The 13,908-nt window shown below is 40.4% G+C and overlaps 1 protein-coding gene across 1 annotated transcript in view; it reads left to right on the forward strand.

Moving 5' to 3' along the window:
* The window catches only part of grid1a (glutamate receptor, ionotropic, delta 1a), a 241,810-nt gene that overhangs the window by 199,148 nt on the left and 28,754 nt on the right, over positions 1–13,908 (forward strand). The window contains exons 6-8 of the mRNA XM_080481242.1: positions 4,828–5,001; positions 7,854–8,015; positions 9,191–9,310. Coding sequence (XP_080337368.1) covers positions 4,828–5,001; positions 7,854–8,015; positions 9,191–9,310 — 456 coding nt within the window. The remainder of the gene's footprint in view (positions 1–4,827; positions 5,002–7,853; positions 8,016–9,190; positions 9,311–13,908) is intronic.

Raw genomic sequence — 13,908 nt, forward strand, 5'->3', positions numbered from 1 at the left:
CAAACTGGCTAGCACAGTGGTGGCTGAGAGCTGAGGTTATACTGATGCTGATCAAGCGGTGAAGTGCAGTTTGGCATGAAATTAGGTTGCATTAACGCCTGCTCAGACCATATGTTGTGGCAAGTGTCTGCTTTGTTGGAGCTTTTCCCTGCCAGGCTGCCATGAATTGTGAAGAGCCAGACTTACAGTATAGTTCAGGACTTACTTTTTCTAGAGTTTCTGGTTTGGATGTATGTTTGGATGGAGACCCTCATATAATAGTTTTAATTGAAGTTGGTAATTGCGAGAGGATGTATAAAGATACTGAAGCATATCACACTGGATACTTTTTTCAGTTATCTTCCAAAGGAAGCATCAACCCATTTAAATTAAACATTTTAGAAAATTATAAACCTGTATCCCACTCATTAATCACACCTTACATATTTACATTCACACCTATAGGACTTCTGGACTTGAAAAGCAAGACGTGTCTTCACTTGGAAGTGACTCCGTGCTGCTAAATCTGCTGTTGTGGTTTTCTTCACAAATCAGTTTTTACTGGCACTGCTTCAGAGCATCATTAATGAAGCCCTGTAACGTCCTTGCTTAATCACCATTAAATTAATTCACCAATTTGAGTATTAAACAATCATCAAATAATGACGGGAGATACTGATGCAGATTTCTTGTTGATTGCACAGAAACCCCAAGCACAACAAACTGTGACACAAATAATTTCCTTTTCATACGGGCTGTTTTACATTTAAGACAGAATCCCTTGATTGACTTACACTTGCAGATGCGTTTTGTCATCAAATGAAATGTAAACTCCTCTGCAAAACATGGCAAATAATGTTATATATCTATATAAATAATATTGCCTTTAGTGCTTTCAAATGGACTCTTGAGCAATTGCTGGATGAATTTGGCTTGTTTCTGAAGTTTGTACGTACCCGGTGTGTGCATGAATGGGTTTCAATAGGTTTTCTTTAGTTTCCTCCCACAATCCAGAAACATTTTAGGTTGATTGATGACCGAATTGATGATTTATTTGCTGGCAGGGCTGAACGCGAATGTGTGTGACTGTCTGTCATTCTGGGATTATTCTGTGATGGACTGGTGACGTGTCCAAGCTCTAACCTGCCTTCATTCATAACTGGCTGTGGTCGACTCCAGTTTCTTGTGTTCCAAAGTGGATTCATTTGATTGGAACAGGAGAGAGACTATAGCTCACAGTGACAAATATTCAGTTTTAACCACAAAGTTCATCAAAGTAATTTGTCTCTACCAGGTTACTTCATTACATAATGTCATTATGCATTTATAAGTGAAGTCTCCTTCAAAACACCACCTGTCTACTGTTGCAGCAACTTGTGGACCTATTAATAGTATATATGTTGGATGGATGGATGGATGGATGGATGGATGGATGGATGGATGGATGGATGGATGGATGGATGGATGGATGGATGGATGGAATAGCCAGTAAGTCATTTAGATTCTGGATCCGATACTGTTAAAATCACCTTACATTAATGTTGTTGAAACACCAATGTTAGTGATGGCTGTGCTCAGTGCTTTACATAGCCGTAGTATTTTTATATACTATGATAGGGTTTCATTGTTGCTACTGACAATTATACTGTATGGCCTATACTCTCATATAGCGTCTCTGTGATTGATGCTAAACAATGCAAAGCAAATACATGATAATTCACCATCGTTCTCACTCCCTGAATACAGCATCCGATTAAGAAACCCTTCAATTTTACATAATTTATGGAACATTATAATTGTAATTGTTTGATGTGCAAGAAGAAAGCTTCAATTTCACACTGTATTAATGTTGATGTATTGAATATTATACCAACCATAATATATAGGTCATGGTTTCACACATCAGCAAAAGCATGCGCTTTGTGATTTTTGACGTTTGAATCGTTTTCTTCCACAACAAAAAGATAATTAGATGCCAATTATTCTCTTATAGCACACGATAATAGGATGAGAGAACCTTGGGGTTATTTTCTGGCTACAAATTATGTTTTCTCTGCAAAATGAATTTCAACCACATTAAAGGACATACACATACTATATGTATCTTGTAGTGAAGAACAATTCAGTTTTGATGTAATACTACAGTAATTTGCTCTTCCTTTCTTCAAGGCTCAAAACCTATCAGCAGAATGGCCTCCAGCCTCAAAAAGCACCTTCATTTCCAATTAAATGACATGTCCTGCTTGCTTGTAAAGATTTTTTTTTTATTTACGTGTTGTGAAGAATTAATAGCAGTGTCTAAGCAGCACAAATATAATACTTTCCCAATGTGTCAGCTTGATTTGTTTGTATTCATGTTTTAGGAGGTCTGCTGAAACCTTGAGTGGCTTTACACTGAGCTCCATCATCGGAGTAATTGTGCAATAGATTTTAAGAGCAGTGTGCGTGTTATCAGCCGGTGTCAGAAATAATGCTCTGGTTTAAATTTATAGGCTGTCAAGCAGTGCCTCATTTATATTAAAAAAAAGGAAAGAAAAACCCTTGTAGTAAATTTAACATGCATGGGATGACCACTGTGGTCACTCGCCTTGAAGTAAGTGGTGATTTTTGTGTGCAGGCGGTCTGTGGGAAATTTATGGTTGCACTGTCTAAATGGTGACTTAATGGTCTGTAGTCTTTCCTCAAACAGAGGTTAAAAGGCGCTCATTTTGTGAGCCATGTCCCATTGGTCAGCGTCACCACCGGGTCAGGTTATGACACAAGTGTCACCTCTGATAGTGACAGAATACTCGGACTGGATGGCACGAGAAGTTATTAACTCGGACGTGAGGGTTCAGCTCCGTGAACCGTGTGACATAATTTGTCTGATTAATGTGTCATGGCAACTCATGAATATTCATGTTTTCCACCTGACTGATTGTGAGGAATCAGAAAAGAAGAACTGGACGTGCCAGAAATCACCTGAGGAGTATTTTACTCATGCTCTGCAAAGACGGGAGCTCTGAAGAGTTGGGATATTACTTTAATGTCACTTTATTTCACTTTTTATGAAGTCATTCTGCAGTTTTATCCAAGGAGTGACTGATGACAAAACCAGAGGGGGGGGATGTTTGTGACAGGAGGTGCTATGGGAGGTGGAGATGTTTTCCCAGCATGCCTCAATCTAATCTTTTGAGAAGAATTCATGAGAAAAGAATATAATTGAAGTTTAAAGCCTATTTTACTAAAACACACATTTGAGAACTGTATGCACTGAAGACAAATTGCAGTGAAAGATAAGGTTTTATAACAAAACCATACATATAAAAAAGCATATTGATCAGAACAAGCAAGCTTTGTACATTCTTGTTTATATCATTTACAGAGTTCAGCATTCACACAAAAAGTCTGTGTGAGTTCCGAGTTAATTCGCTGTGTTTCGATGTGTGAGAGTCGGCAGCATCACTTCACTTAAGTTTATTCCCTCCATCCATCTTCTCGATCACTTCATCCAATTCTGGGCGCTGGAGCTGATCCCAGCTGACTGAGGGTGAAGGCAGAGCACACCCTGGACGCATAATCAGTCCATCACAGGGCAAACACACTCACAATAACTCCTATGGGAAATTTGAGAGACTCTAATTGAGCCAAACCACACACTTTTTGACTGTGGATGAGGCACACGAAGACGAGGGAGAACATGCAAACTCCACATAAAAAGGCCCCAAGCCTGTATGTTTCCAATGTGAGGCGAGAGCGCTAATCACAATCAATGCTAATTGGCGTGCTCATCCAATTATCATCCTCAGCAGTAAAAACAATCTAACAGGTGTGGAAATGTAGACAAAGGAGAAGTTTATGCCAACAAGCCTCACCCGGAGTGTATGTAACAACAACATGCCTGAAAACAACAGAGTTGAATAAAGGGAAATTGAAAAGGCCACTAAACCCCAAATTTCATGAAACAAACAAGACTGGCGGCCCATTAAATTAAGATAAAGATGAAAAGGAGACTGAAAATGAGTGATGGAAAGATAATAGGATAATTAAATCCACCTTGGGCTGAACGCAGAAAGGCTCTATTCAATGGCAGAAGCCCGGAGAAATTTACATTGAGTGCGGACAGACACCAGCTGTAACAACAAGGAGGTCGATGCAAAAAGGTAAAGATCAAACTGTCCGACGAGAAAAGCGGACAGCAAGCCCGTATTCATGGATGTGAGGAGAGGCATCGCCGTAACCTGGAGCGGCTTAAGTTTCTGACCCGGCAGTAACCTCGCAGCTTTATTGTCAGATAGTATATGAACCCGACGTTTCCCACGAGACTCACTGTCTGCCTCAGCATTGACCACTGTCCTGCTGGGGGAGACTCGCAGGCAGCTCAGTGTCTCATGAATATTGATCCCGTCCTCTCCACAAGCACAGAACTGGACCAAGGGTCACCTGCATGATTATCCTGAAGGATACACTTGAGACAATCATTGATTTGTCAATTTGATGGGAATGATGGAATAAGAAAGTGTCCCACATTGGATATTCTGGTTGCACATTTCATAAAAATTAATAATTGATTATAATAAAATATATTTTCAAAAATTATTTATAAATCACAGCAGTTTCAGAAATGTTGTATGAATGCTTGAGCACAGGTGAGCATTTCAAAACTTTTCCCTAACAGTTGTTGTGATTTAACCGCTTGAAATTCTCCTCACTTAATGTCTCCAGAATGCAGTCATCTCTCTTTAGGATGTCCTTATCCAACTTCTCAGACAAACGAGAGCTTCTTGCCATGCATCCACACTCAGCAAGAGTCCAAAATGATCAAATGTGCCACAAAGATAAACTCTTCCTCTGTGTCTTTGTGTTCAGGAGGTGAGCGATGCAGACATCATGGAGCTGGTTCACAGCTCTCTGGGGCGGATGACCATCATTCGACAAATCTTCCCACTGTGGAGAGACACTAACGTCCGGTGTATGAGGAACAATCACCGCATCTCCTCCCTGCTCTGTGACCCGCAGGAAGGCTATCTGCAGTCCCTGGAGGTAAAAGCCACTTCAAGATTCACTAATGAAGCTTCTAAATATTGTTGCGGGAGGACTGGTCTGTTTTTATTAACAGCGAATGCGTCTCCGTGGCCTCATCGTCTGCCAAATTAAATCAAAAGATATTAGCGAGATTTACCTTGTTAAAAACAATTAAGCAGCAACCGGTCTGGATTGTGGTGTAATTCTGCCACTTTATCAATATGTGGCCATGCTTTCAGATTAGACCTCCTAACTGCCCTACTAAACCATTTTTACTCGATGTTTTCGCTTCCCAACAAACATTACCATATTCGAATGTCTGGTTAAACACTTTAGAAAGTCGGGACTTTGGTTTAAAAGTTCTATGTGGCCGCAGCGTCGTAATATTGCATGACTTCCATCTTTAAATTGTGTGTTTTTGCTGAGAGTAGTCGAATTATTCATTGTAAGGGTGTGATGGATTTTGTTACCACAGCAACAAGCCAACGCGGGACATATATATATAAATAAATACACTTGTCTTTTCAGATTTAATTCATAGCAAATGATGACATTTTTTTTTAAAGGGTTACATCATGTAATGTAATGTTAATGGTTATATACTTACTGTACATTTCTTGGGTGTCAAAAGGTTGTGTAGAGTAGATTTGAAAGTGCTTTAACTGATTATACCAGTGAAGAAAGCTGTGTTTTTTTTTTAGTTTTTGGTTGATATTTATTTTTGAATGACAAATAGAGCAACTCAAATACAAGTTCAGTGAGTTTCAAACAATCATATATCCAACAACATGAACCGCTTTCAGATTTCTGATCTGGAGCTTTGTGATGTTTAACACACAGCTTGGAAACCTTATGACGGATCAGGCTGCGTTGAGTATCCCACGAGTGGCGAAGTTACATTTTTTTTGCGCCACGTGGGTTTTACCTGGGCTGCTTTGAGTATTTATAGGACGGTGACCGAGCTCGAGGGGCAGGTAGCATATTTCATCCAATTTCTCCCAGCAGCCAGCGGGACTATCACATAAAACAAGCGTGGTGCGGATCCTCTTTGTTCTATGTACATCACTTACACTGTGAAGGGGCCATGCGCGTGATTCCTGTTTAATTCCACACATTCTTCACAGTTTTAGTGGCGACTGAAAAGCGAAAGCATGCAAGCAAGGTACAGGGCAGTGCAGGCACGCATCTGCCGAGTGCCACGTGAATACAAATATTAACTGATTATATATGCAGTTGAATATATATCAAACTCCCGAGGTGAGATAATTATGAGGGGTATGAATATAAATCACTGCAACACAGTGTATCTGGGGAGTAATTGACAGTACAGAGTCGATTATTGTTTTGAATGAGAGGGACAAGCTTGTTATTTTGTGCTGTTGTTTTTTTTTATTGACATGTAAAATCTGTTTGAAGCTGGCAAGATTCCCAGATTAGAGATGCCCTAGAATCAATAAATTACCTGTTAATATAAAAGACAGAGATAGGACAAGGATTTTGTAGTGAACAGTACTATATGCTGTAAAGACAAATTCTCTTATCTGCGATTTGTATTACGGATTTATCAACCGGAGACCCAGCCAAAGGTAAATTCAGTCAATGACAAAAGGGATCAATGGAGACGATATGCAGCAGAGCTTTGTTATCTCGCCAACACAATGTCATTCTCCACTTTGGGTCTTCAAAGTGACCTTGCTCACCTCACCACTTATTACTTTCTATACAGAGTGAAGAGTGCTTCCTTACACCTCTCAGACTTTTTTTATTTTATTTTATTTTTTTTTTATTTCGCTCAATCCATCTGGAGTGCAATGGCTGTGTTCCCTGCAGCTCTACTGAAATGTTCACATTGCTTTTTGTCCATACTCTGGACAGATGGCAAAACCATGTGGCTCGCGCACCCACAGTCCTCAATAATTCACATGAAAGAGGGTTAAATATCGGGTAATGGCAGTTTAAGCATTCATCAGAATAGTAAAGCAGTAAGGAGTGGCTCTCTGGGTTAATTCCTTTCGTACGCCATCGGCTGTGGCTGACCTGAGACGTTCAGAGCTGCCAGGTTACATTTCACCTGGCCTCAGCTCCTCGACTTGCGTGACCTTGCGCCAAGCGAAGTTGACTTGTAGGTTGTCTTGCAACTGAGAGGCTCCGAGAGAAGTATAAACATGTCACGGACTGAAAGCCCGGAGTGGCAGCTTGTAACGCTTCCCTGGGACGATTTCACTTGACTCGACCGAGAGGACCCATCAACTTCACTGTCACACGGAGACACGAGGCAGTGGACAGATGCACTGATGGCAGTTCTGAAATTTGTTAGACAAATGATCAGTGAACTAGAAATAATTGCGGTTTCCAGTATCACACCACAGTAGTATTGCTCCCTTCATCTTTTGCTTGTCTCATGCACGTTGTTTCGCCAGCTGCTCGAAGTCACAGCCCGAGAGTGTGCAGCAAATCACCCCCAGTGCTTGACCAGAAAGTTTCCTCCAAATCCAGAAGTTGGCCATGGTGAATCAAGACGGGAAACTAGGTCTTCATCGTGGCACCAAAAGGTTGCAATGACATTGTCAGATTTAAAAGAAAAAAAACAAAAAAACAGCTTCCACTCTATTTCCAAGCAAGACTTTTTTATTTTTTTATCTTCCAACCTCACAGACTGCAGCCAGACTGAAAGACAAGTACTTTTGTGTCAAAGTTTCACTCAAAAGGTTTCACTGTGGGGATGTGCGGGATTTTTTCGGAACCCCCCCCAAAAACTCTAATATATTTTGTAACCAGAGTTGGTGCTCCCTGTTGCCAAAACAAAACTTTTTAAAAGAGTTCCAAGAACCGACTCCATCATTTTGTTTTTTTTGTTTTTATCCCACCAGGTTTCCAACCTCTACTTGTACGACAGCGTGTTGATGCTGGCCAATGCCTTTTATAGGAAGCTGGAAGACCGAAAGTGGCACAGTATGGCCAGTCTTAATTGCATGAGGAAGTCTACCAAACCATGGAACGGAGGATGGTCCATGTTGGACACGATCCAAAAGGTATTTGAATGAAAGAAAAATGTTGTTGCTTTGCGTTGTTTGCCATTGTTTTAAAAGACACAAATAGCCACATGTCATGAATGATCATGAGTAATCCCTCCTGAGAAATCCACTGCCAAGGTTTTGATAAAAGTGTTCGTAAGTTGAAAGGTAGTTTAAGCAGTCAAAACACTCCACGGGAAAGTGCGCTCAGCTGCTATGATCCCAGCAGGAAACTCCGATTCAGATGCAGTTATTTTTAAAATGCCCTCAAGGAAGCAGAATTTTAAATGTGGGCTCCACGTTTGGCGATAGGATGGATTTGTGGCAGATTGGAGGCTTTGATCTCATTGTGCTTGTGTAACTCTTTCGGTTCCCACGTTGAAAGAAAGTCTCATATACTAGAACTAGAAAGTGGCTCGATGTCATCCATTTCAATCTGATAATGGAATTTTTTTTTTATATCTGTGTAGAGAGTCATGCTGGTTTAATCTAATGTGTGACATGAGATGACCAAGTGGAGCATGAAAAAGCAACACACCATCACATTGTTTTGTTGATGTCTTTGAAACCGAATCCTGACTGAAAATGTTGCTTTCTGTTCCAGGCTTCAATTATTTGACAATGCTCAATGATGTCATTTTAATCTTATCAACAAAACGGCATTTATCTGATTATATGTGGGTTTCCTTTGACTATCTCACTTTATTGAGTTAAAAGGCAACACCAAAAGCTTGTGGATGTAAAATTGGAGGGATAATTTGCAAACATTTTGTGGCGTGATACATGATGAATGACACTGAAAACCTCCCACTTTATAATTACATGTTGTCAAACGCCACAGTAATCCACAATACAGCCTGCGCTTTTACTTCACATTTGCATTGCTTATTCTTTTTTTTTTTTTTTAAATACATTATTGTCATTAAATGTACCAATGGGATAAAAAAAAAAAAGGAATCAACTCAACATAAATATGATCTTGTGAATCGCTCTCAAATAAAAGCCTTGCAATCTATTCATGCGTAGGCTTGTTGGTCACCAAGTTTTGACCTTGCAGTCCTTTTTTTCTTCTTTTTTTTTTCTTAATCAGAACCAACTGAATAAAAACTCACCAATACAATAAGAAGTCGCTCCTCTCCTCTTCCTCTCCTGTGCATCTCTCACACACTAACTGTATTTTGCTGTTGTGACAGGGGCGGATCAGTGGGCTGACAGGAATGATGGACTTCCGTGCTGAAGGCTCTAATTCTCATGTACAGTTTGAGATTCTCGGGACCAGCTACAGTGAGACGTTTGGGAAAGATGTAAAACGGGTAAGTCACTTTAAAACATATGTATATATATATATATATATATATATATATATACATTTTTTTTTTCATATAGTCTTATCTGTTTGTATGTTGAGGAAATGTAGTGGAAAAAGCCAAATGTCTTTGTGCTTTTTTCTTCACTCCTTTGACATCCTTGTTGAGCTCGGTTGTTTTCTCCTTTCACCATGTCGGGAGAAAGAATGGTGCCTGTGCGATGTGTTGGAGTAATTTATTCCACAGCGGGGTGCCACGCCTTTTTCCATCTGCATTATGTCACAGTACACTCCATGCATTAAACCACATGGCATACAGCGAGAGCTTCTCCACAGAGGTATATTTCAGAAGCTTTTTGTTGGTGGAGGCAATTTTGCACTGACTTACATAACTGTCCAATCTGTAGGTGTTGAGGGAACAGCAGGTACTGACAAGAATAAGCTTTCCCTGGACTTTGTTTTAATGTGTTTCGTTCTCTGAAAAAAGAGTGATAAAAGTGAAATTGAACCATTTGTCATTATTCCAAAGCAACAATGCAAGGAACTTAAGTTTTGGTGGTCAACTCTTTGTATTAGGAACTAGTTTGGAGCCAGTTTTTCAGTTTTATTTTCTTTGCTCCATACTGTTTGTCAGGCAGGATAATGACATGCCATGTTTGGCTTGGGGCGCGTTTACAATCCCCTGGTTGATGCGTACCAGAGTTCTCTTCAAGTCCGTTTCGTTTGGGGAAAATGATATTTCCGGATTTTTCAAGCGGAATCTGGTCCCCTTCAAAACAACGGTTTCGGTCGTCTTTAATACAGACATTTGAGTGGGCGGAGTGAGGGTTGAGAGGACGTGACCTAGAGCTCAATGCATTTTGGGTGCGTTGTTTTTTTGGGGGGGGGGGTTTTGTTGTTGGTTTTTTTTTTAAGTTTCATTGTGTTTTGCTCCAGAACGGATCAATAAAATTATCTTTAGGTTGGCAATTCCGGTAGTAACTCTTTGGTTATTACGAAAATATAGACATTTTCATCAAGTGAACTCTTAACCACAACAATAAATAAACCTTTAAAATGTATTATTAAAGGTTATTATGGCACTATTTTACCAGTCCTGCCCACTCCAGACGGAAGTGGGCTGTATGTGGCCGCTGGACTAAAACGTGTTTGACACCCCTGTTCTAGAATGTTTCTGCTAGTTTGTGGCGGAATATCCTGATGTCAGTTTTGCAGGTTCCTTATATTTATTTGTGTAGCTTTCATTTTGAAACTGTTGTAAAGATCTGCGGAAAATCTTCATATAATGATACGCAGAGTTATTATTAAAAATTGTGTGTTAATTACAGTTGAGCACACTAACATATCAGATGTGTTGAATTAGTAAAGCTTCTTAGTTCATGAAAAAAAAGCCACTTGATGTGGCAGTGCATGTCAAAATGCTGAGGACGTGGCCGTGGTCACCACAGTGTAGCGTTCAGTCATCTTTAAACAGCTCTGATACAGGCAGACCAAGTGGTATTGTATTTGGAGAGTCTTTTCAAACAGGCTTGTTTGATGTAGCAGACGGGTGAAAGCTCATTGACATTTCTATTACACCCCGGGTTTAATTATTATATTACACATACGGCTTACCTTGTTGAAATCAGGGTTGCAAATACAATGTTGCGGTCTCATTTCTGAGGACCTTAAATCCTTGGATTTCTGTTTTTTTGTATGGTGGAACACGAGTGTGTGTGTGTGTGTGTGTGTGTGTGTGTGTGTGTGTGTGTGTGTGTGTGTGTGTGTGTGTGTGTGTGTGTGTGTGTGTGTGTGTGTGTGTGTGTGTGTGTGTGTGTGTGTGTGTGTGTGTGTGTATGTGTGTGTGTGTGTGTGTGTGTGTGTGTGCTAAATTAACTTACCTGACAGATAAAAAAGAAAAAAAAAAAATCATCTTTGCTCTGATCTGTGAGCACAGTGGTCACAGGGCTTAACATTTGTCAATGAGATGTCAGGTATACGGGTGCCCTCTACTGGAGCTCCTGAATTAGACAGCTCTCTCTGCTCTAATCTTCCATTTCATCACACCGACCATTTTGGCTTGGCATGACCTGCGAGTTAAATAAATAAAGCCTGTGCTCACAGCTAAGTGTGTATATCAAGCTTTGTCGCTGAACAATACAATCACTTCGATTTAGCTGGTTTAACGCTGGCAGTGTGATGACCAGAGACATTTACATGCAGATTATTTACAGAGAAATGTGTGTGGGTTTGTTTTAGAGATTAAAAGCATCATTTGTGTAGTCATCGTTCAGCAGTAATTTATTTGCGTCTGTTTGTCCTGATTCAGTCAGGGGCTTCTTGCAGAAATGAAGAAAAATTGAGGTTCTTGGCAATCCATGTAGAGCAGGACTGACCAGAAGCGGTAATGAAGATTTAATCACCACTCAGCCTAACTGAAATCATGAAGCCAATTCATCATATTGTGACCATTAGCATTTGCTCAGAGGACAGACTGAGATACAGACACAAACATGAAAAGCACATTGATGTTTGTCAGCGAGATCACACGCCGATACGGTCTGATCCAATGCAAACAGCCCAGCCCCGAGGTGAATTCACAAATGAACATGTCTTGCACAGGCTGGTTGGGCTCACAGACGGTGGGAGTGTGTCACCGGGCAAACACAAAATGAGGGCCGGGGAGTACGCTAACATGTGGGCGCTTGTATCTCAAAATCATTAGAGACACAAGGGGACGGCAAGGGCAGATAATGGGTTGCCAAATGCATTCAGTACTGTTGTTCATTACCTGCCATGTTGCAGTGCCAGAACCATTCACGGTGCGAAAACAGAGCTAAATTCATGCACCCTTCCTCTCTGTGTCTTTGTAATAGGTTATCTATCTATACTTTCAGCAGTTTTCTCAGCCCGCTTTGTGTAAAACACATGACCACGGCTGCAAAATGTCCCACCATTACTTGATTTCTACTGCAATGTAATAACTCGCTCCACAGTTTGTTTTTTTGTTTATTTTTTTTCCAAGTAGAGTGTAACACTGATTTCATGTTGAACTCCAGCTGCCAACCTATATCCATCTCCTCACAGCCATCCTGATTTTGTCCTTTTCTCGTCTCTTTTATCTTTTCACTCTATCTTCCAATCCTGCTCATCCTCTCCTCTATGGTCACTTCGCCCCCCCCCCCCCCCCCATCTTTCCTAACCCTTTCTCTTCATTTCTCAGCCCCGTTTTCCTCCCTCTCCATCATCATTTATCTGCATTCAGACCATTTTCTTCCCAGCCTGATGGTTCTTAGATGAGGCGTCTTTCTGGTTAGAAACTGTAATGAAGACTGAAATACTATTTCCTGGATGGCTACTGTGAGTTTTCTCCACCATCCAGTGCTGATGCAGAGTGATCGATGCTGTTGTTGTTGTTTTGGTTTCCCAGTTTGCTCTTATTGATGTGTCAGCTCGTCTCTAAGCAGATATTGCTAATGACTTCCAGCTTACACGAAGCTCTCATGGAGAAAAGTCAATTCATTTGAATGTAATTGTTCCTCTTACCCAGGCATGTATGCATCACTCCTCAGTTATTTTTCAAACGTCTTCACATTGGGGGTATTGTACACACACACACACACACACACACACACACACACACACACACACACACACACACACACACACACACACACACACACACACACACACACACACACACACACACACACACCAACACACACACAAACGCACAAAACCTCTACCATATGTGTGCTTGGCAGTCTGCATATGCGCCATAACAGCCAGCTGAAAATTGTCCTCTCTCAAATCTTCTGGTCGTAGTGTGTGTCAGAATGCATTTTTCATGATGTGTAATGCACAGTAAATTGTACTATTCATGTATCATTGCACACCATTTCTGAAGACCCTGAGCTGCTGGTAATCACAATGAAAAAGCGGCCTATAACCCCCAGTAGGAAAGTGAAAAACAAGCTCACTTTTAATAAGTGAAAGACTTTTATGAAAGTGAAATACGCTGCCGGTGCGTGGTTTTAAATAGATCTGGAGTCTTGGTCGCTTTTTCGATTTACCTCATTATTATTACTGCAATGTTTCACTGAAGCGGTTTTTCATCAAACAAGACACTAGATCTGGGTTGTCAAACACAAGGCTCGTGGTCCAAAACAAAAATTGCAAACAAAGCATTGAATTTTTAACATGCCTTTATGAAGAGTAGCAGACATAACACAACACTGAGACTCAAGCTCAGATTAAAATTAGCAGGAGCTTCAAAGCCATGCTATATGGTTGAGTTTGTAAAAACGTGCACGCGAAAGGCTGCAAAATGCAACAGTTATAGTTTTTTGGGGGACATTTCACTGTATCTCGTGTCATTAAATTTGTCTTTATGTTGAGATTGTATTAATGTTTTAGTATTGATTGTTCAGATTTGGAAAAAGAAAATAAAGATTATATTTATTGCTTACTCTGTGCCACAACAAAGAAAGACTTTAAAGTTTAAATTTGTAGGTTATTACGCCACTATTTCACCAGTCCGGCCCACTCTAGATGAAATTGGGCAACATGAGACCCCTGGACTAAAATTAGTTGGACACCCTGTAGCGCCACATTATGTAATAATGG

Source organism: Lipophrys pholis (genome assembly GCF_963383615.2).
Source record: "Lipophrys pholis genome assembly, chromosome: 15".
In the NCBI taxonomy this organism is placed as follows: domain Eukaryota; kingdom Metazoa; phylum Chordata; class Actinopteri; order Blenniiformes; family Blenniidae; genus Lipophrys; species Lipophrys pholis.